This window comes from Leopardus geoffroyi, chromosome D2 (genome assembly GCF_018350155.1).
Source record: "Leopardus geoffroyi isolate Oge1 chromosome D2, O.geoffroyi_Oge1_pat1.0, whole genome shotgun sequence".
NCBI lineage: Eukaryota > Metazoa > Chordata > Mammalia > Carnivora > Felidae > Leopardus > Leopardus geoffroyi.
In genome coordinates this window covers 38,409,549-38,433,011 of record NC_059334.1, presented here as the reverse complement: position 1 = coordinate 38,433,011, position 23,463 = coordinate 38,409,549, and the positions used below count along the sequence as shown (strand labels likewise).

The 23,463-nt window shown below is 49.4% G+C and overlaps 1 protein-coding gene across 4 annotated transcripts in view; it reads left to right on the top strand.

Annotated features, from left to right (window-relative positions):
- The window catches only part of DLG5 (discs large MAGUK scaffold protein 5), a 130,346-nt gene that overhangs the window by 30,476 nt on the left and 76,407 nt on the right, over positions 1 to 23,463 (top strand). For 3 of the 4 annotated variants that reach the window (XM_045437792.1, XM_045437794.1, XM_045437791.1), the window contains exon 2: positions 19,336 to 19,404. The exons of the other annotated variant lie outside the window; for it this stretch is intronic. In XM_045437792.1, coding sequence (XP_045293748.1) covers positions 19,336 to 19,404 — 69 coding nt within the window. The remainder of the gene's footprint in view (positions 1 to 19,335; positions 19,405 to 23,463) is intronic. 4 annotated transcript variants of the gene reach the window in all.

The window sequence follows — 23,463 nt, the reverse complement described above, 5'->3', positions numbered from 1 at the left end:
CGTGGTTTAATTAGCTTTAAATGATGAAACTCGAGAGGAAGATGTATTTAGTAACAGGGGCTGGGCTGGTCCTTACAGACGCTCTTGCCTCAGAATGCCACGTGCCCCACACGCGCTGATGGTGTAAAGGTGGCTTTGGGCACATGTCTGTCTGTGTGTTGAGACTATTTGACGAGGCTCCAGTGAATGATCTGACAATGAAAAAGTGGCCGGCCCTTTAAAATGGTTCCGGAAGAATCACTATCGTTAACGAAAACTACATTCAACAGTTTTGCCCGACCAACATGACTGATAGCTTTAAGCCGCTCGTCTAATCCTGTTCAGATGGGAATCCTGCTTTCCTCTGTCGTCCATCGTGGTATTGTCGCTGCTCCCCACCTTGAAACTTTTTTTTTTTTTTTTTTTTTGCCTGTTCTTTCACATTATTTTCCTCTCAAGTCATCTGGAGGCAAGATGCGCTAACACAGATGGGGACAGCCACACAGGAGCTGCTGAAGGACGGGCCCCGCGAGGTCATTTCTCTGTGACTGTGAGAGGCTGAGCAAAGGGGCTCCTGCTGCGTCTTTGCCTTCTAGTCATTCAGCCTGCTCTTCCTGCACTTTGCATTTGCTCTGCTGTGCTCCCAACGCCCCCCCCCCCCCCCCCCCCCCCCCCCCCGCCGCCTCTTTCATCCTTGATGTAGTCGCCTCGGACAGAGAGCTCAGAAAATGAAAGAACAAATTGTAGACTCACAATGTTTGCCCCCAAGGAAAGTGCATATTTGCACAAAATCCTGTCTGACGGTTTTCATTTTAGCTAAGAAGTTGGGGGCCCAGCAGGCTGTAGGAAATATGAAAACTGGCGCTTCATGGGCTGCATGCTGATGGTAGTTCCCTGTCGGAGCCCCGTCTGTCACTAGAGATCTGAATTTTTCAGATGAAAATCACTGGCTGGCCACAGGCGACCATCGCCTCGGCCGCAAGCACGCACACGTGCTGCGAGTGGCTTTGGAGCCTGCTTGTCTGCCCCTCAGGGTCTCCTCTTTGTTTTTCTGAAGTGTGATGAAATGGAACGTGCTTTTAAAAATAGATATTTTCTGGGGATGATGTCCTGGCTGGGATTATTGGTTGTGGCGGTCTTCTTTCTGCCCCGTGAGTCCCTTATCTCATCTTGGCCGATAGGACACTGGCAACGGCTGCTTGTGTCCCCCATACCCCCCTTATTCTTTTTTTTTTTTAACATTTATTTTTGAGAGAGAGCGAGAGAGCGCGCACGCGAGCGTGAGTGGGGGAGGGGCAGGAGAGACAGGGAGACACAGATCTGAAGCAGACTCCAGACTCTGAGCTGTCAGCACAGAGCCCGACGTGGGGCTTGAACCCACCCACTGTGAGATCATGACGTGAGCCGAAGTCGGACGCTCAACCATCTGAGCCACCCAGGCAACCCCTGCTTTTTATTCTTAGTGGTCTTTACAAATATATTCCTTTTGATTACTTGTCTATTTGCACACAAGCCACAGATTCTATAGAATTCCTTAACTGTGTGTTACAGTGTTTTTCCTTAAGAATAATGTATGTATTTTTTCTGATTACCAAAGCAATGCTCATTAAAAAAAAAAAAAAAAATCAAGGAAAAGATTCCAGAACCATGTAACAAAGTAGAAAGCCTGAGTTCCCTTAAACCTGAGTATCTGCTCGGGGCCAAAGGCTGGGGGAGAGGCTCAGTGGCCTCAGACGGTGGTCATCCAGGTGGACAGGGTGTTCTAGGGGATCATACTGTGACTGCTGGGTGGGTGAGGATGGGCAGAAGGGTTTGGTTTAGAGGCAGCTTAGCCATAGTTAAAGGTGCAGGGCTCAGAGGTGGGTGCTGCTGAGTCATCAAGGGCTTGTTCCTTAATTTCTCTGAGCTTCAGTGTCCTTGTCTGTAAATAGGGGCTAATACCAATACCTCTTTCCTGGAGTGCTGTGAGTTTTCAGTTACGATTTGATGGTTTTTCACAGCTGGCACTGTATTGAGTGTCTGTGTTAGGGCAGCACAGAGCCTGGCACGGTAGCAGCTGTATTAGTGCCGTGACAAAAAATGTTGATGTTGGGGGTGTGGGGCACAAAGTACCCAGGACAAGATGGCTCAAACCACAGCCATTTATTGTCTCACGGTTCTGGAGGCTGTGAGTCTCCGATCAAGGTGTCGGCAGAGTGATCTTGGGCCACTCTCCTTGGCCTGTAGATGACTGTCTTTGTGTCCTCATGTGTGTGTGCTCACGTCTGTGTCCAAATTTCCTCCTTTTATAAGGATCAGGGCCCATCCTACTGACCTCATATTAGTTGAATCACCTCTTGTTCCCTATCTCTAATGCAATCACATGCTGAGGTACTGGGAACTTAGGACTTAGACTTTGAATTTTGGAGGGGACACAATTCAGCCCTTCATAGCGGTTATTTCTATTATGCATGGTTCTGTAGTGATGAGGGGCCTGGAAGCTGGCCTTGGCACTGTCTCCAGCTCTCGGTGTGACCTGGCTCAGTCGTGCCTCATCTGGACATCTGCACAGCATCAGGGCCCGGCTGTACAGGGGTCCTTGTAAGCTCTGAGGCAGCTGAAGGTAACTGGGAAACGTGGATCTAACACTACTCTTCAGACTTTAACTGGGGACAGCAGGCAGAGTGACACAGGCTTGGGGGTGTCCTGTCCACTGGGAGGAGGCTGGGTGTGTTTGCTGTCATGACGACCTGCAGATGGCCAGTAGACAAAGAGCTAGGAGAAGACTGTGACCTTTGGGGGCTGGTACATGTTGGTTTCATTTGTTGTCCTCTGTGGTTGTGGATGTGGATTTTGGCTTTTTCTGCTTTGAAATATTTCCTCTCGTTACCCAAGATCTTGTTACTTTTTCTCCTGAGGGCTGCCTGTGTGTGAAAGATAACCTACATCCCTGTGTGCATTAGAAATCCTCCTCTGATTTCTTCCCCCATTTCCTGGGGTTGACTTGGGGCACTTTGAAGACCCAGATTTTGGCCAGATTTTGCCTTGGGTGGGTGGGGGGACTCTTCTTTCTGCGTTTGACGAAAGAATGACCATGGGCCTGTTTTCTGAACATGAGAATGTGAAATCGGTTATGCACTCAAGTTGAAGGTTAATGGGAGCACTAGATCCGCTGAAATAGGTGTGAAACTGGAATATGACGGAAGGGAGCCTTTGTTATGGGGTTTTTAGGGAGAAAGATGTTCGAGATGTTTCACCTTTATTTGATGGGATGTGGGGTGCCTGCCAAGGGGAACACTCACAGCCTGAATGTATTGGTGCAGTGGGTCTGTAGCCCCAGGTGTGCCCTGCTCTGGGTGTGACAGAGGTGAGCATGTTGTACCTGAGTGCGTTTCTGCAGGTGACTACGCGTAGCTGTCCCTTTTGTAATACAGTGTAAAAGGTCCCTGTGGTTTCAGGAATGGATTCTTTCCACCCACTTCTGGAGGTCACCTTTTCAAAATCCACACAAGGCGCTGTGAGAATAAGGAGTGAACCCTCCTGGACGGTGTCTCCTTATTCAAGAGGAAGTGTCTGGGGGCTCTTCTTGGACAGGAAAACCATCTGCTTTGGTCTGGGCTTCCTAGAACCCCTCTGAAAGGCCAAACCCTTCTTTAATGTTCTCTGTTTCTCAGGGCCTCAAAAGAAAAAAATACATAGAGGATCATTGTCCTTTTATTTTACTCTGAGGACCCTTTGGGTGGTCCTGGTCATTTAAAGAATCTTGGAGAAACAGATTGGATTATAGATTTAATTCCAACCAATAATCAATGATAGTAACCTTGCTAAGAGCTGAGCACCTTGTGTTTCTTGTTGGTGGACTTGCCCCTTAGGAACCACCCAGAGGGAGTGTGGTGCATGCCTTCCCTTCTTGGCAGACATAGATACATCCATCACGGGCTCCTTTTTCCACAAGCCCAGGTGTGGCCTCAAGCTCTTTTAGCACAGTACTTGGGGTAGTTCTAACAAGACTTGGCAGTTCTTTCAGGAAGGACCGAAGGACCGTTTGCCTTTTCTGGTCTAATCCCAGCACTTCCATTCTGATGGAGAAACCAGAGCCAGTCAGTTGCCTCACTTAGTTGGCAGAGCATTGTTGACCTCTGGATGATGAAATCAGATGTTTCTTTGCCTTCCATGTCCTACGCCAGCATTTGGTGCAGCAGGCCACCCCTCTGACCACTCTCAACCCCACTGCCATCTAGAAGATTCCATTCTCTGGCTTCTCTTGACTCCCTGAGTGGTCTCTGTCTCTTCCAGAAATTTTTATTCCTTCTCTTAGCCTCACAGAGTGTGCATGCCAGGATTTTGTCCTGTGTATGCCCAGAATAGTATTTTCTGTGTGGTTGCTCTATAGGAAGTGCTAGATCCCGCCCTCCCCTTTCCCTGGCTCCTTTCTTACCCAAGGGCTTCGCATTACCAGGTAGTGACCGTGGGCTTGTCACTTACGACTTCCAGTCCCAAGGGGACTGTGTTAGTCTGAAACTCCCCTCACTCCAGACTCCAGTTTCCCACCATCAACAGGCTGTGCGCACAGGGGTTTTCCTTAAGACACCAACTGCAGTACCTTCCCAGATACCCCAACCCAAACTCCTCGCAGCAACCTCCACTCCCCCTCCGCTCCCACATGGTCTCCTTCATCCCTTCCTCCCCACCCCTGCATTGTCCTCATGTTCCATCCCCGTCCATACCCTCTGAACACTGGTTCAGGGGAGCTCCTTGCGTGAGCATTCCAGCTGTTCGCCATACTTCCAGGCCCTTCTGCTTTATCTTCCTCATGCACAGTTGCTGGGGATGTTTCCTGAAGCTCATCCCTGCTCTCTTTTTCCTGTGCTCAAAAACAGGGGGTATCCTTAAGTTCCAGGGCTGAGGAGCTGGGGCCTTCGTTTGTAGGAACCAAGATTATTATAGGGTTGTGTGAAGCTAGGTGGGGTTTGGAGCACCCTGTAAGCCCAAAGAGTTTGGACAACTGAGAGAGAGGGAGATAAAGCCCTTGCCTTTTTTCCCCCTTCCTTTCTTTCTTTCTTTTTCTTTTTTTTTTCTGTGATTAAATACGTATAATGTAGCATTTGCCATCTTAACCATTTTTTAAAACAATGCTTATTCATTTTTGAGGGACAACACGAGTTGGGGGGGGGCAGAGACGGGGGACAGAGGATCCGAAGCAGGCTCCACGTTGACAGCGGTGAGTCCGATGTGGAGCTTGAACTCATGAACCACAAGACTGTGACCTGGGCTGAAGTCAGATGCTCAGCTGACTGAGCCACCCAGGCACCCCCTGTCTTAACCATTTTTTATTTTATTTTATTAAAAAAAAATTTTTTTTTTAACCTTTATTTTTGAGACAGAGAGAGACAGAGCATGAATGGGGGAGGGGCAGAGAGAGAGGGAGACACAGAATCGGAAACAGGCTCCAGGCTCTGAGCCATCAGCCCAGAGCCCGACGCCGGGCTCGAACTCAAGGACCACGAGATCGTGACCTGAGCTGAAATTGGGACACTTAACCAACTGAGCCACCCAGGCGCCCCTTAACCATTTTTTAAATGTAGACTTCAGTGGTATTAAACACATTCATAATGTGCTACCACTCCCACCATTTATCTCCAGAACTCTTCAATCGTGCAAAATTGAAACTCTACCCGTTAAACAGTAATTCCCTATTTTTTCCTCCTCGCCCCAGCCCTTGACAACTGTCATTCTACTTTCTATGTCTATGATTTTGATTATTTTAAGTACTTCTGTAAATGGCATCAAGCAATGTTTGTCTTTTTTGTGTGTGACTGGCTTATTTCACCTAGCGTAATGTCCCAGAACTCATCTGTGTTGTAGAACATGTGTGGATTTCCTATTTTTTTAAGGCTAAGTAACATTCCAATGTATATATGCCCCACATTTTGCTTACCCTTTCATCCAGCAATGGACACTTGTACTGCATTTTAGATGTTATGAGATATTTAGATATTTAGTTGTGTTGTGTTTTAGATATTATGAGAAATGCTGTCAACATGGGTATTGGGATATTTCTTTGAGACCCTGCTTTCAGTTTTTTGGGGTATATTCCCAAAAGTGGACTTACTGAATCATGTGGTAATACTATTTTTACTTTTTTTTGGAGAAACCACCATACTCGTTACCATAGTGGCTATAACATTTTATATATTCCCACCAACAGTGCACGAGGGTTCTCATTTCTCTACATTGTTTTTTTGTTTTTTGTTTTTGTTTGCTTTATTGGTAGTAGCCTTCCCAAGGGGTCTGAGGTAGTATCTCATTGTGGTTTTGATTTGCATGTCTCTAAAGATGAGTGATGTTGAGCATCTTTTCATGTGCTTGTGGCTGTTTGTGCGTCTTCTTTGGAGAAATGTCTATTCAAGTCATTTGCCTATTTTTTTAAAAGTATTTTTATTTATTTTGAGAGAGAGAGAGAGAGAGCGAGCGAGCGCAGAGGAGGGGCAGAGAGAGAAAATCTCAAGGAGGGTCTGCACTGTGCAGGGCTCGAACTCACAAACTGTGAGATCATGACCTGATTCAAAATCAAGAGTTGGAGGCTTAACCGACCAAGCCACTCAGGCACCCCATTTGCCTATTTTTGAATCAGCTTTAAAATTTTTTTAAATTTTTTATTTTGTTTTATTTTGTTGTTTTAGGAGTCCTCTATGTATCTGGATATTAATCTTTTATCATATATGTGACTTGCAAATATTTTCTGCCTTTCTGTGGGTTGCATTTTTATTCTGTCAGTAGTGCCTTTCAGTACTCATTATGTCTTTCTCTTTTGTTGCCCATGCTTTTGGTGTTGTATCTAAGAAAATACTGCCAAGCTCAATGTCATGAAGCCCTATATTTTATTATAAGAGTTTTATAGTTTTAGCTCTGGGTTGGACTTGATATTAGGACTTAGATTAATTTTGAGTTAATTTTTGTTTATGGTTTTAGGTAAGGGTCCAGCTTCATTCTTTTGCATGTATATATCCAGTTTCCCCAGCATGTTTTGTTTTGTTTTGTTTTGTTTGATTACATTTCATTTGATTTCATTTGATTTCATTTGATTTGATTTGATTTCATTTGATTTCATTTCATTTCATTTCAGAGTGCATGCAAGCAGGGGAGAGGGGCAGAGGGAGAGAGAGAGAATCTTAAGCAGGTTCCATGCTCAGCACAGAGCCCGATGTGGGGCTCAATCCTATGACCCTGGTGTTATGATCTGCTCTGAAATCAAGGATTGGATGCTCAACTGATGGAGCCACTCAGGTGCCCCTCCCAGCATCATTTCTTGAAAAGACTGTCCTTTCCTCATTGAATGGTCTTGGCACTTGTCAGGAGTATTTGAGCATTTATGGGAAGGTTTATTTGTGTTCCAAATTAGCTTTGAAATTAGGAAATATAAGTCCTCCAGCTTTATTCTTCTTTTTCATGATTGTTTTGGCTATTTGGGGTTCGTTGAGGCTCCATATTAATTTTAAGATGGGCTTTTCTGTTTTTGCAAAATAGGTCTTTGGGATTCTGATAGGGACTACGTTGAGACTATAGATCATGTTGGCTGATGTTGGCATCTTAACAAAGCCCTTGCTTTTTTATTTATTTCCTTGTGTTTTGTTGCTGCAGTGTTGTGTTTTGAATAAGAGTACTGAAAAAGGAGTTTCCGGGAGAGGCCAGCAGTGAAGAGTAGGGGAGTTACGGCAGCTGGGGATGACGTACAGTGGAGTCAGGGAGCAGGGGGACTTGGATCTCCGGGGCAGGTTAGCATGTGTGAGCAGTTCCTGCCCAGTTACAAAGTACTTTCAGCATCTGTTACTTTATTTGCCCGGCACAATAATCAGCGAAATACAGATAAAGACTTTTTATAGCTCTGGCGTATAGATGAGGAATCTGAGGCTCAGAAAAAATAATTTGCCCCTGGTCACCCATTAGGTGACCAAACCAAGGAGAGCCCAGGTCCATCCAGCTCCTGATCCTGTGCCCTTTGTCGTGTGTACTGTGCAGTCACTCTGTACCTCCCACCCCTGTGGCAGGGGTCTTGGTGGGTTCAAACTCAGCAGGAACATTGTGAGGAGGGAGGAGTTAGTGGTTCTCCATGGTCTCAGAGTCCTGGGGACCCAGGCTTGGTGGTCAGTAATCTTCAAGGTGCCCCGCAAAGCAGATGAGGAGGGTGCTGTTGATGCTGCTGAAGGAAGAGGGGCAGAAGTGGCAGCTCATTGCTGATGAGAGCAAGAACTTTCCTCTTTGCCCTTTGTGGACTGAACGTCCCTGACCTGTCCAGCTTGGGTCTCGTGTCCTTGCCTACTTTGCAGCTTACGCCCTGAGACTTGGGCTGTTCCCAGAGCCATCATTTCCTCTGGCTGACTCCTCAGCCTACCTGATCTGAGATTAATGGAAAATGGCCATTTTGGGGGATGACGTAGCATTAAGGGGACGGTGGGAGGGAGACGTTTTGCAGTTCTTTTGCATTCAGTCTGAGCATTGGAATCATGAACAGGTTCCCCAAGCCCCATTGGTTCATTCTATTTCCTGCTGCCTTCTAAGCCAGGGTGGAAATACCTATCTGGCTTGTTCCAGAGATTGTGCTGGTCTCCCTTGGTGGGTCAGGATGAGCTGATGGCCAGAGGAGTGACAAGGTTGGAGGGGTCGAAGCCAGGAGCAGAGGACAAGGCTGGCGGCTGAGGTGTGGCAGAGATGACTAGAACCCATCTTTCTCTTGTTTCTCTTCTTCCTTCCCGCTGTTGGAAAGATAACCTTGGCCTCAGCGCCAAATGCTGGCGCATAAGCCACTTTTTGGCACAGCCCTGCCAGAGTTTCTAACCCATCAGTTGTAACTCCTCACCTGAGCATTGTCACTGAGTAGGGGGATGGCTGGTCACAGCCTCTGCTGTCCACTGGGACAAGGAACTGGTGAGTTTTGTTTTTTCTGATCTTATTGCAAAGGAAGTAATACAGGGCTGGTAGGTAAGAGTCTTGTTTGGATCCGCTTACTAGCTTTGTGGACGTGGGTGAGTTACTTGGCCTCTTTGAGCCTGTATTTTGCCATTTAGAAAATGAGTTGTTAATAGGCCATTTCTCATAGTGTTGTTGGGGTGATTAAATGAAATAATCCATATAAATGGTACTTACCTGCGACAAGTACTTAATAAATGTTAGCTGCTATGAGTAGTCAGAACTCGGTGGTTAGTATATTCAAGAAAAGCTTGAGCCCAAACATGTAAGGTGGCGAGTGCTCGTTGGTAGCTCTCCCTGTCACCCTCTGACTCATGTCCATCGGTCTCTTTGATACCCAGGAAGTTCAGGGTGTAAGTGGAGTGCAGGTACAGTTTGCACTTGCTGTTTCTCTACTTGAAATAATCCTTCAGCATTCTGCACTTCCTTCAGGTCTCTGTTCAGATGTGACCTCAGAGAGACAACCCTCCCCCCGCCATTGTATCACAGCGCCTATCTCTTCACCACACCCCAGTCACCTTCCATTTTACTGTGTAGTATTTTTCTTGGTAGTACTTATTACCTGATGCAGTCTGCACTTGTTTATTAGTGCGGCTGTCCTCTTCCGCCCCCACTCCTGTGAGCTCCGTGTGAGCTCCATGAGCTCTCTCGTTCTCTGCTGCACCCCCAGGACCTCCTAGCACCGTGCTCACTGAGCATTTGGTGAATGAATGGGCTCTGTGCTCCCCCCGGGGCAGACGTGCCCACCAAGGGGTGGTGTCTGATGCAGAGTGCCCTCACTCTGTCTCTCTTGAGGTGGGCTGACTGGTGCCTGTGTGTAGGTAGGTGGTAGTGAGGACTGTGAGAAGGTTTGGGGTGGGCTGGAGTGATGCCAAGCATGCAGAGAGCACTCTGGCTTGTTCCATGTGACTCAGAAACTAGAGACCTGCAAGGAAGGCCAGGGATGGATTGGAATTGGCCATGGCCAGGCACAGTGGTGGAAGAGGGGAAAAGAGGCCTCCTTATCCTATAGGCAAAGAAACAGGTGGAGTGTTAAGAGTTAGGGTTTATGGAGTGCGTGCCCTGTGCCTGGCTCTGTCCTCAGGGCTTTACCTCTCTTTACTCACTTAGTCCTCAAAGCCATCATTCTTCCTGTTTTATTTTTTATTTTATTTTATTTTACTATTTATTTTGTTTTTTTAAGTTTTCTTTATTTTCGTTATCTCTACACCCAACACGGGGTTCGGACTCGCAACCCCGAGGTCAGGAGTCGCACCCTCCACCCGCTGAGCCAGCCGGGTGCCCCTTCCTGTTTTATGAACGAGGACGTGAGGCACAGAAGGTGGAAACAACTTGCCCAGGATCACACAGCGCAGGAGGCTTGCGCTGACACCCTGCAGTGGTGCAGGGCGGTGCCTCCTGGTTGTAGTCTGTGTAGAGGACGTGGCCTCTTCTCCCTTTACTGAGGAGTGGAGGGGGAGTCCTAGTTGAGAGCAGGAGGGAGCCGGCAGTGCCGGGTGCCTTGTGAGAGCTGCTTCCTGCCCACGGTGACTTAATTCTAGGGCAGATGTGCCACAGTGAGCTGTCCATCTGCAGCATCGTGGAGGCTCGGCTGCCCCTTAGGTGTTCGTGCTGCTCTGGTTCCCTGTTCCCTCTTGCTGTGTCCTCTTGGCTGCTGTGCCAGGCAAATAAGCTGTCACAAGGGTAGCATCCCTGAGCTGTGATTTGGGGGATGCTGCTCAGGCTTGGTCACGTTCATTGGTGGAGAACATGCCCCTAGATCATTGTGTTTTTTTAAAAAAATTTATTTATTTATATTTTTTAAATTTACACCCAAATTAGTTAGCATATAGTGCAACACTGATTTCAGGAGTAGATTCCTTAGTGCCCCTTACCCATTTAGCCCATCCCCCCTCCCACAATCCCTCCGTAACCCTCAGTTCTCCATATTTAAGAGTCTCTTCTGTTCTGGCCCCCTCCCTGTTTTTATATTATTTTTGCTTCCCTTCCCTTATGTTCATCTGTTTTATATCTTTAAGTCCTCATATGAGTGAATTGGTCTTTCTCTGACTAATTTCGCTTAGCATAATACCCTCTAGTTCCATCCACGTTGTTGCAAATGGCAAGATCTCATTTTTTTTTTGATTTCCGAGTAATACTCCATTGTGTGTGTGTGTGTGTGTGTGTGTGTGTATATATATATATATATATATATATATATATATATATATACACACATATATACACACCATATACTGTTTATCCATTCATCCATTGATGGACATTTGGGCTCTTTCCATACTTTGGCTGTTGTTGATAGTGCTGCTATAAACATGGGGGTGCATGTGTCCCTTCGAAACAGCACACCTGTATCCCTTGGATAAATACCTAGTAGTGTAATTGCTGGGTCGTAGGGTAGTTCTATTTTTAGTTTTTTGAGGAACCTCCATACTGTTTTCCAGAGTGGCTGCACCAGCTTGCATTGCCACCAACAATGCAAAAGAGATCCTCTTTCTCCACATCCTCACCAACATCTGTTGTTGCCTGAGTTGTTAACGTTAGCCATTCTGACAGGTGTAAGGTGGTATCTCATGGTGGTTTTGATTTGTATTTCCCTGATGATGAGTGATGTTGAGCATTTTTTCATGTGTTGGTTGGCCATCTGGATGTCCTCTTTGGAGAAGTGTCTATTCATGTCTTCTATTTCTTCACTGGATTATTTTTTGGGTGTTGAGTTTGATAAGTTCCTTATAGATTTTGGATACTAACCCTTTATCTGGTATGTCGTTTGCAAATATCTTCTCCCATTCTGTCGGTTGCCTTTTAGTTTTGCTGATTGTTTCCTTCCCTGTGCAGAAGCTTTTTAGTCTGATGAGGTCCCAGTAGTTCATTTTTGCTTTTGTTTCCCTTGCCTCTGGAGACGTGTTGAGTAAGAAGTTGCTGCGGCCAAGATCAAAGAGGTTTTTGCCTGCTTTCTCCTCGAGGATTTGGATGGCTTCCTGTCTACGTTTAGGTCTTTCATCCATTTTGAGTTTATTTTTGTGTATGGTGTAAGAAAGTGGTCCAGGTTCATTTTTCTGCATGTTGCTGTCCAGTTTTCCCAGCACCACTTGCTGAAGAGACTGTCTTCATTCCATTGAATATTCTTTTCTGCTTTGTCAAAGATTATTTGGCCATACATTTGTGGTTCCATTTCTGGGTTCTCTATTCTGTTCCATTGATCTGAGCGTCTGTTTTTGTGCCAGATCATTGCGTTTTAGTAGGAAACTCTTAACACCCATCCCAATCTCCCTCCCCACCCCCCCATCCCTGCAGTGACAGCCTAGCCTCCTTCCCAGGGAGCCCACCAGACCCTGCTTTGGGCCACCATCTGTGCTTTCTAGGTTCAGAACTGTAACCCAGCCCAGCTGGGAGGTGACAGAAGAAAATAGGACTTTTTCTGTTGTTTTGGGTGACAGAAAGCCAGAAGCGAGGAGAAGTGTTCCCACCTGGTGCCAGGTTGATGGTCCCAGGTCCTTCCCCTGCTCCCATCCTGGAGCTTAGCGCCCGTGACGGGAGATGACAAAGCCTCCAGGAGCCTTTTCCAGCTGATGAGGGGGAGCAAGCTTTCTGACTGCTGTTTTTAATCTCTGGAAAATCAACAAACTTCCATCTTCCTCTTGTGCCTTTGGGGGGTGGGGGGGGGGACTCAAACGGTCCGACAGTGAGAGAAGCATCTTTATTTTAATCTTACTGAGTGATCAGTTCTGGGTGTGCATGTGTTGTTTTCCCTACCTGTTCATACTTTCGCTTTGGGGCATTTGTGGCGGGAGGTGGAGGTGGGTCACAGATTACAACACTGACGTCTGAGCTTCCTCAGGATCAGGTAGTTCAGTTCCTTAGCTCCTTATCTCATGGATGATTCCAGAGTCCAGCGGGAGGGGGTTAAGGAGTGAGCTTCAAGCCCAGCAGGCATCCGTCTTTACACTCCCCCCATGCAGATCTCACCTGCACACTTGGATGTCAACCCTCCATTTAGCCAGGAAAGGAACACCCCCATTCACCTTTGAAAGAGGGGCTACGGGTTTTTATCATGACCCCAGGAAGGGAGAAGTAAGCATCCTTAACTGTGATATTTTAGCAAGTTCATTATCCTTGTCCTAAACTTGGCAGAGAATACTACAGCTGTATCTCAGTGGGGAAAACTAAGTCTTCACTTAAAAACCTGACACTTAGGGGGGTGGCTTATGTATAACAGAGGTACATCATCACTTGACCCATGACAGCAGGTCAGGGACAAGGTGAATTGCCTGTCCTGAGGCAGGCATGTGGGGTGCACGAAGCAGGACTTCCTTCACTGATAGGCCAGGCTCTGGCTGCTCCATTCCGGGGCCGTGGTCACCCCATACCTCTCTGACATATTGAGGCTTGCCAGACTCCCACTTTGGGTCTCAGTATCCACAGCCTTGGGTCATATTTTTATTTTTTAAAGGAACAGTATTAAAAAAATTTTTTTAATGTTTATTCATTTTTGAGAGAGAGAGAAAGAGACACACAAAGCATGAGCAGGGGATGGGCAGAGAGAGAGGGAAACACAGAATCTGAAGCAGGCTCCAGGCTCTGAGCTGTCAGCACCCCCAACGTGGGGCTGGAACCCACGAACCATGAGATCATGACCTGAACTGAAGTCGGATACTTAATTGACTGAGCCACCCAGGCACCCCACCTTGGCTCATATTTTTAAACGGAAGGAGAAGCTGAGGCCCTGGTGTGTGTGTGTGTGGGGGGCATTGCTGCACTGACCCGTGATTCTGCAAAAGGACTTCTCAGCAGCCAAAGTACCTCCCGCCAGCAACTCCTGGGGTCCTCAGAAGCAGGGGAGGTGTTCTCTGCACAGCACGAAGCACTTTTCGTGCTTTTGCTGCCTTCCTCATCTCTGCAGCTCACAGAGTTGGTGCCTCTTGAATGAGGGTGCCTCTGCTCTACGACCCGCCACGCACCCAGCACTGGCATGGCTGTTGGGGTGGGCCAGGAAGCAGCAGCACTTGTCAGGGCTGTGGAGCCATGACTCCTCTCACTCCCTTTCTTCCCAGTTTCAGTCCCCTCTCTGGCTTAGCTTACAGTGCCTGTTGAGTGTGTTCTTGGTGGGGGAAGGAAGGCAAGGAGGGGACAAGCCCACTGTAGGGGGCATCCAGGCAGTAAGGCCATGGGCAAGGCTGGCTCCACTCTGAGACTTTTCATTTGCACAGGAGGATAGGCTCTGCCTGTGTTGCTTCCAGGCTGAGTTGGTTTCTCAGGTGCTTGTCCAAGCTCACCATCCTCCAGGGCCAGCTCCAGGCTGCTTCCTCCATGAAGCCTCCCTTGACTGCCCTTCTACCTTCAGAGCCTGGCAGCAGTGTTGTGTGTAGGGATCAGGAGCACAGCCTTGGGGCTAGACTGGGTTTGTGTCCTGTTCATACCCTTACTCGTCCCTCTATCAGGACCTTAGGCAAATTTGTTAATTTTGCTAACCCTTAGTTTTCTACTCTGTAAAATGGGCCTAATGACAGCCTCAGGGTTGCTTTAGGAATTCCTAAAGTGCTTAGCACAGCTGGACACTAGTGCTCAGTGCGTATCAGCTGCTATTATTATTATTATCGTTAGTGAGTACCATATAGTCTGGCAGTCTGTTCATCCTGCACTGTTTGACCTTGTCACTCTAGTACCACTATGACTTTTCAATAAGCAGAGGATTGAAAATGGCAGGGTTGGAAGGCCTGGTTTGACCACGGTGGCAGCAGCTGGCACTTGGAGCGCTGGCTGTGCCAGGTGCTGTCTCAAGTCCTTTTCACATCAACTCAGTAGATTCCTCTGTTAGGAAAGTACTCCTCCTAGCCCATTTTACGGATAAGCACATGGAGGCAGGGAGAGCTGAGTGGCTTTCCCAAAGGCACACAGCGGCTAAGTGGCAGAGTTGGGAGTTCAGCCCAGGCAGGCTGGCACCGCTGTGGGTGTTCTAGTCAATACTGCCTTCATTTAAGGTTGAGGGACCCCGGCTCAGAGAGGGGAAGGGACTTCTGCACGGTTTCACAGCAGCTGAGTAGCCTCCTGAGCCCCTGGCTTGTCTTCTTTTCACCAGGCCTGGCCCAGGGCCTTGCAGGGCTCAGGCGTGCGTCAGCAACCTGGTGGACACGTGCAAGCACAAGAGCGATTGGGTGCCCTCGGTCATCTGCCTGTGACCTGGGGGAGGGTTCCAGGACCTCCTGGCTAGAGCCCCCAGGAAAAGAGTGGCTCGCCTTCTCCCTCCCGCTTCCCAGGTGCTTGGGGGCGGGGGGGCGCTGGTTGGCATGTCCTCCCGGCCTCTCCTCACCCTCCCGGAGCACAGGGAGGACTCTGTGTGCTGGCTCAAGGCTGGAACAAGTCCCTTCGGTGCCTACAAGTTTCATGGGGAGGAAGCGTGAGTCACTGGGGCCTTTATGAGCTCCAGGTGAATGGAGGGGTGTATTAGGTGACAAGCTAAGCTTGTCTCTTTTGGGCCCCACAGGCTGCGGGAGGTGGCCTTGTTGGAGGGCTGGGGCATTCTGTTATCGCTTGGGTGATTTTACTGGAAGTTCTTTTGAAGTGGTCTCCCTGACCCAGTGGGGCTGAGTCACAGAGTAAACACAATTAGCAGGGGCTGGGCTTTTGGGAAGGATGCAGACAATGCGTGGGTCCCACGGCTTGCTGGCTGCCTGTCGGGGCCTCTGCCACGGTTTGCATTGGTTTCCCACCCGATGACTCCGGTCATCCCTGCTGCCCTGCTGCCCTGCGTTTATTCTGTCGACCACATGCCCTTGGGGACTTGTTGGAAATGCAGAGTCTCAGGCCCCCGTCGTCTCCCCACATCAGAATCTACATTTTGCTCGGGTCCCCAGGTAGCCCCCATGGCAGGAAAGAGCTCCCTTGTGTCCCTCTGTGGTCTGCGTGTCCATGAAAAGCTGGGCTTATGCCCTGCTCTCCTTTCCTGGAAACGTTTCCAGACCATCGACTTCTGGGTCCTCTCAGTTTGTGGGGGTGCCCTGAGTGGTGGTGTCCTGCGGGGATGTGGGAGGGCACATGGGGAGGGAGTGGGGGCAGTGCCAGCGCGGGAGCCGGGTTGATTCTTCAGCCCTCACTGGCCTGGGCCTCTCTGCCAGGTGGGGGTATGCTTTAGGTTTCAGGGCAGGTGGGGTGTGAGTGCCTGCATGGAACTCCTGGGGAAATTGGGGGTGGCTGGGAGGCGTGTGCCTGTGAGAGGAGGCTGCTGTTGGCCTCCAGATTCGATTGTGAAACCCCAGAGGTAGATGACGCCTGACACCCGCCCTTCAGAAGCCACCGGCTTTGAAAGGACACCGCGTGACTTTGGAGGAGAGTGACTCCTCTTGCCTTTTCCCGACATCCTGACCACACAGGCTTTTTAAGACAACAATAGCAGCAGAGACAAAGCATGACCAAGACAGCGTCGTCTTCGGGCCTTTTTTCCCTCTGAATGACGTCTAAGGCCCTGGGAACATTGTAAAAACTGGGCCCTGTCCAATTTTAATCACTCCCTGCCGGCCCCCAGCTCCTAGGAGCCCTGCCAGCCGACTCAGGGGTGGTGATGCCCAGAGATGCAGATAGAGATGTTACGCTGCCCCCAGGTCAGGCCCCAGAACCCCAGCAGGACTTTGGGGACAGAGAAGAGGGACAGAATGTGTTGGTTGGCCAGTTGACTCCCCCAGCCAGGGAGGAAGATGGGAGGAGAGAGACAAGGGCGTCTGCCAAGTTTAATTAACAGTGGAAACTGGCCGTGGGGGAGGAGGGAGGCAACTTGATGAGGAGGGGCGCTTTACTGGAAGATGGGGCTCTGCCGATGCCAGTAGTGAGGAAGAGGCAAGGCGTTCCCGCGAGGAGCGGCTGCTGGAGCGTGGGGCTGTGCTGTCGCAAGCACGATCCAGCTCAGAGATCCGCAAGGTGTGAGTGGGAGAGTTTATTTGCGCCTGCTTTTCTGAGTGGGCATCTTTTGAAAACAGTCCACCAACATACCAGCTGGCTAGCCTTCCTCGTCCCCATCAAGAAAAAAATAATTAAGAAATTGGCAATTGAGTTGAGAAAACAGGCACTGTGTTACGTTTTTGTCCTTTGACATACCAGCGGATTGCCTGAATTGCATCTGACATTGCTTCGTGGATCCTTATGCAATGTTTGATGTTTATGGCGTGGGAAGAGAGATGACTTAAGAAACTTGTGGTGCTCGTTGTTTTGTTGGGACAAAAATGCAGAAACGTTGAATGGACAGCAAAATGGATTGTGTGGGTCGGACTTGAAATATGGGAGGTATTTTCACTGAATGTTGCTACTCGTTTTTTGGTGGGATCAAGGAATTTCAGGGCTGAACAGGGTTTTCTAGTTCCTTTTCCCTTCAAGTGATGTGCAGAACCGTGCTGTGGTCTCCCTGCCAGGTGGGCACGGGGCCTCCATGAAGTGAACGCGTGTGTTGAGGGGGGCCCTGCCCTTCCTAGGTATCTGCAGACCGAGCCAGCCCTGTCTGTCAGGCACCCCCACCCGCAGCTTTTCTCCAGCACCTACCTGCTGTGTCCATTTCTGGTGCCAGAAGCTGTGTTGAACAAACAGATCCCTTTGACAGTCCCATCTGAAGACAGAACATCTTCAATCCACCCTAAACACCTAAGGTCTTAAGAGAGTCTCAGAAAATTCGGTCACAAGGCCACTGGTCATCCTGGCCACTGTCCTAGTTCTTGCTATTATGAAAGTCCCTTTTCCTTGTGTTTTCTTTTTGCTCTCCGCTTTTGTCTCTTTTTCTGGTGGGCGTACCTGCCAGCTCTCCCACCTACCATTATGCCAGGGCTGCTCGGCTGTCTGCCCTTCCTCTCCTCCCCCCAGGTTGTCCCGTCTGCTCAGGGTCATCTGTCACCCTGCTGGCCTCTCCCTTCCCCGCCCCCACGGGTCTCCTTCTTTCTCTCCCCTGTTTACCCCCATCTCTTCATCCCTTTGCTGTCCCTTCGGGGAGTGCGCAGGTATCAGGTTGCTAGTCAAGAGTTGAGGTGGGAGATGGGGCGCCTGGGTGGCTCAGTCGGTTAAGCGGCCGACTTCGGCTCAGGTCATGATCTCGCGGTCCGTGAGTTCGAGCCCCGCGTCGGGCTCTGTGCTGACAGCTCAGAGCCTGGAGTCTGTTTCAGATTCTGTGTCTCCCTCTCTCTCTGCCCCTCCCCCGTTCATGCTCTGTCTCTCTCTGTCTCAAAAATAAATAAATGTTAAAAAAAATTTTTTTTTAAAAAGAGTTGAGGTGGGAAAGAAGAAACTTTGACATCTGGCCCCCACGTTTCAGGTCCTGGAGCCCTAGATCTCATTAGTTCTTGGCTGCTTTCTCACATGGGAGCCCTGAGGCTTATGCAAAGGCTTTACCGCAAAAATCCCGTCTCTCGCTCACCCGCTCTGCCTGGTACACACACTTCTTCACTGTGTAGTTTTGTGCAGGACAAAACCCTGCATTCCTGCTGTTACCTTGCTTTCTTTGACCCACCGCCTGCGCATGGGTGCTTTTCTCAGCTCCCAAGGTAGTCTCGGTCGGCTTGCCCTCTTAACACTGTGTCCCCTGTAGCCACAAGCAAAGCATGCAGTCAGGGGGAACGTGTAATCCTGATATGGGACAGGGGAGAGGACCTCATAAGCTGTCTGGCTGAACCCCATCCTTGTTCAGGTTGGGAGCACAGTTCCAGGAAACAAGTGACTTGCTCAGTGGATGAGAGCTAGGTTCAGAAGCTGGGTTTCTTCACCCAGAGGTTTTACTGATGCCAGGCAGGTAACATCCTAGCCTTGGAAGCTGTGGTGTGGCAGTTGTGTGCCCACCTCAGGGGTTAACAACATTAAGTGTTGGCCAAACAAAGGGCACGTACTGCTCCCTGGCTTTGGTGACCATGTAATTGCTCAAAATTTTATAAGTAACTTTTAATAAGGGGGCAGGCACTGACTACATCATTAACGACTGAGCTTGAATATAGTCAGAACGCGAGAGCAGAACAGTCGGGCAAAAAGAACAAATAGTTCATAGATGTTTAGCTTCTCCTCTCTTGCTGTCTGCATGGAAGCCAGTGTCATATTGATAAAGATCTGTAGGAAATCCCAAGACCCTATTTTAGCCTGGGGCATATGTTGCTCCCTTGCTAAGCTTTTCCCCAGATGTCTTAACAAGAAGCCATCTGACTGGCTCCAAGTTCTCCTCTGTCTGTGCGTAGATAGGTCTCCAGGGCAGGAGGGTGGCAGAAAGGTGAGGTGGGACATCGGGCAGAAATACCAGAGACTAGGCCCTGCTGACCACACCTCCCCTGCCCGCCCCTTAGATCCGATTTCTAGTCCCTGACGTGGTGTTGGTTCTCAGTTTGGCGTTGACTGAAGACCAGTTGGTCCGACAGTGGTTTGGGGTTAGTAACAAATGGTCTGTCCTTCTGTCCCCAGGCTCCACCTACAGCGTCTTGTCCATCATGCCCTCAGACTCAGAAAGCAGCAGCTCCCTCAGCAGTGTGGGTGAGTACCACCTGGACACCCTTCCTTCCTGGAGGGCACCGGGTAGGTGGGGGGTCTGGGTGTGAGCTGAGGTAGCCCTGAGTCTATGGGATGGGAAGTTGGCCTCCCCTGTCAGATCATTCATGGGGTCATCTCCTATTGACTCCATTCACATTTTCTCCATCAGCAATCTATCCTCTTCTTTAAAAAATTATTATTATTATTTTTTAATGTGTATTTATTTTGAGAGAGAGATGGCACCATCAGGGAAGGGGCAGAGAGAGAGGAAGAGAGAATCCCAAGCAGGCTCTGCACCGTCAGCACAGAGCCCTATGTGGGACTCGATCTCATGCCCATGAGATCATGCCCATGAGATCATGACCTGAGCCAAAATCAAGAGTTGGACACTCAACCGACCTAGCTACCAGGTGCCCCAGCAATACATCCTCTTAACAGAGGAGGGCAGAAATCTGGTTATGGTGTTAGAATGGAGGCGGGTGGTAGGGGAGGCCGTGCTTCACCATTTCTTCACTTTGTCAGAGCGTGGGGCTTCTCGGTGAGCTGTTGTCCCCCTGACCCAGGCTTTGTACTTCAGTGACCACTGTCCATGAGAATGGCCCCTTTTGGGACTGTCCTTTGTAAGCAGGAACAGCCCTCTGGGCAGTGTATTGCCCTAGGGACAGGGGTAGCCAGTCCAAGTGTTTCCAGAAGCCTTTACTTTACTGAAGATATCTCAGCGGGAAGGTTGTCATGGTCTCGTAGCCTTCCCACACACCTCTGTTACCTGTTCCTGTGTTATGTGCCCTCTGTTTAACACCCTCGTGCGGTTTCTGATGTCCTGATCTGACCTTGATGGATGCATACACCTTCACTGGAGAGTCCTGGAGTTTCCGAGTCAGAAGGGCTCACGGAGGTCATCTGGTCCAATTATTTTATTTCTTCCACATAGACAGATGGGGAAATTGACACTGAGAGAGGGCAAGTCTCATGTCAGAGAGTCCAGACCCAGCCGGGGGCAGACCTTTCATGCGTTAATTCGACTGACACTTACAGAACACCTCTGTAACGCCAGAAGTGGGCTTGGAATGCAGTGGTGAGTAAGGCAGACGGTGGTCCTAGTGCTTGTGGATCTTCGGGTCCAGGGGGAAGACGGTTTCATAAGTAAATACAACATGTGAGGTCAGTCCAGTAAGAGAGCTACAAGCAGGGAGGTACTGTATTCGTTTTTCTAGGGCTGCCATAGCATAGTACAACAAACCGAGTAGCTTATGTAACCGAAGTGTATTCTCTCATAGTTAGTCTGACGGCATCAGGCACCGTCTGTCCCAGGCACCTCTCCTTCCTTCTGCCCGGGTGCTGGCAGTCCTTGGTGATCCTTAGCTTGTAGATGTATCATCCCAGTCTCTGCCTTTGTCTTCACATGGTGTTCTCCCTGTGTTCATGTCTGTCTTCAGATTTCTACTTTTTCAAGGGACACTAGTCCTACTCCAGGATGACCTTATCTTCAGTGTCTGACTGTATCTCTGATAAAGTCACATTCACATTTGCTGCCGTCAGGATTTCAACATTTTGGGGAGGACACAGAGCAGCCAATCAGTTTCCTTCCTCCCTGTCTGGGAGGACTCCTCCGGGACCACAGGACAGAACTTCAGTGTTTATTACTTTGTGCTGTCTGCTAGGAGTCCATCGACTCAATGAAGGGGTTGTTGGAATTTTGAACACGGGACTGGCTTCCGGGAATCCCGTGGGGTGGGGCAGTCAGGATGAATGGAACGCTGTCGTGGGGCTTTTGTAAACCTGAGGGGGTTGAATCCTGAGTGCACCTCTCCTGCCTCATGCTCTGCTCTGTTGGCTCCCTGTTCCCCTTGGAAACGAGGTGCAGTGATCTAACAGATACCTGACAAATTCATTCACATCGACACTTCAGGGCTTACAGTGGTATCTTTCCTGGGAACATTTGCATCATTCTCTCCAAAGAGAGCGCGATTACTGAAACCACAGCAGTTATTGTTAGTAGTGGAATTTCAAGGAGGAGTAGGAGTAGGTATTTTTTATGCAGCCGTACTTCTGTAAACTCTGGAAGAAGCTTCATGTCACTGACCCGACCTTTGGTTCTATGCGTACCTGGCGCTGGTTCGGCCCTTGGGATGGAGGGGTGAACACTGTCCCCAGGTACTTGTTGACAAGCAGGCAGTGCTGTGCTGGACGTCCTGTGTAGGCTGAGCCTTGCTTGTTGGTGCCTGGATTTTGGATGCTGGAAGGCCTGGTTGTATCCCTTTGGGTCAGACCCTCCTCAGTTCACCGGGACCCAAGTGTTGCTTTTCTTGTTCTTATGCCAGCAGTTGACATCGTCCTTGGGGTGAGTGGCCCCATTTTTCTGCAGACTGTGTTAGCCTGGAGACCTTTGGCTGTAGAGGAGGGAATACCCTCTCACATTGCCTTAAACAGTAGAGAAATGTGTGATCTCACAGTAAGAAGCCGCTGAGGTTGGGCTGAGTACATCAGGATGTGGCTCTGTGATCCTCTCTGTGTGTGTCTTCCGCTCAGGCTGATGGCAGGGCATTTGTAGCAACAGTTCCAGCTGTCGCATCTAGACCTGGAAGTGTCCAGGGCTGCAGTGTCCCTTATGGGAGCCACTAGCCACAGGTGGCTATTTACAGTTCAAATTAATTAAAATGAACTAAAATTAAAATTTGTAGTTTTTTTAGGTCTGTTTATTTTTGAGAGAGAGAGTGCATGTGCATGTGTGGATGGGGGCAGAGAGAGAGAGGGAGACAATCCCAAGCAGGCTCTACTCTCCCAGCTTGGAGCCAGATGCAGGGCTCAGTCCCACGAACAGTGAGATCATGACCTGAGCTGAAATCAAGAGTTGGACGCTCAACTGACTGAGCCACCCAGATACCCCTCTAGTTTCAACAGTAACACCAGCTACATTTCATGTGCTCTCTGGCTACCTGCGTGGCTACTAGCTGCCATACGGGACAGAGCAGATAAAAGAACATCTCTGTCATCACATGGTCCAGAGGCTGAAGGGGGTTGTCTCCTCTACTGTCTCCTTGTCAGCAAAGAAGCCTTCTGCAGAAATTCCCTCACAGGGTCTCCTCACACCGACTATAGTTGGGTAGCTTGTCTGTGCCCAAATCAGTGGCTCACACGGTATGGTCTCTGGACCAGCAGCACTCAGGCACCTGCTAGAAATGCAGGTTCCTGAGCTTCACCCCATCCCTGTTACATCAGAAGCTATGAGGATGGGGCCCAGCATCTACATTTAACAGACTCCTGGTCTGACATGGGCTGACCTGACTTAGTCCCTGGCGAGGGCACTGGAGTGTCTGAGGCTGGCTCGGACCTGTCCCTTGGAGTGGAATGAGCGGTGGGGTTGGCCGTGGGGACTACTGCTGTGCCTCCTGGAGGAGGAGGCTGGCCCGGCCTCACCTAATGACTGGCGGTGCTCTTTCCCTGCACCACAGCCCTGGCAGAAGGGGGCCGGTAGGTCAGATGGGGACTGGCTGTTTTGGTTTGTGCATGGTCTCTCTCCATGAACCTCAGGAAGGGCGAGGCAAGAGCAACGTCTTACGATAAAAATCTCACCTCCGCTTTCCCACTCACGTCACAAACAACATTTGGGGAAAGAACGGCAAGTTACAGTCAGCAGAAGAGAAGGCTGGTAGGGGAAGCCTTGCATGTGGTGTCTTCTCTGTGACAGCTTGTGCCTGATCGGCTGCCCTGGCTAGCGTTCGATCTGCGGGTGGCCTGTCCCCTTCCAGCTCTCCAGCTGGACACTGCTGACAACTCCCCACGCCTGTGCTAACCTTCAGGGTTAACAGCCCTAAGGATTGCAGAGTTCTTCTGTGGAGGCCTTTTCAGGCAATTTTCATCAGCTGAGCGCGTGTGGCTTCTCAGAGGCCTCCCCCATCCCATGCAGCCCGACGGTAGGTAACCTGCCTGTCGGTAGGCCTCACGGATCTGCCCAGGGAATGCACACTCATGTCAGGCAATGGATATTTTTCTTCCCCATTCACCCTGACCTAATTTCTCAGGTGCCTTTTATTTCTCACCTGGGACAGCTGGGGAGGTTTT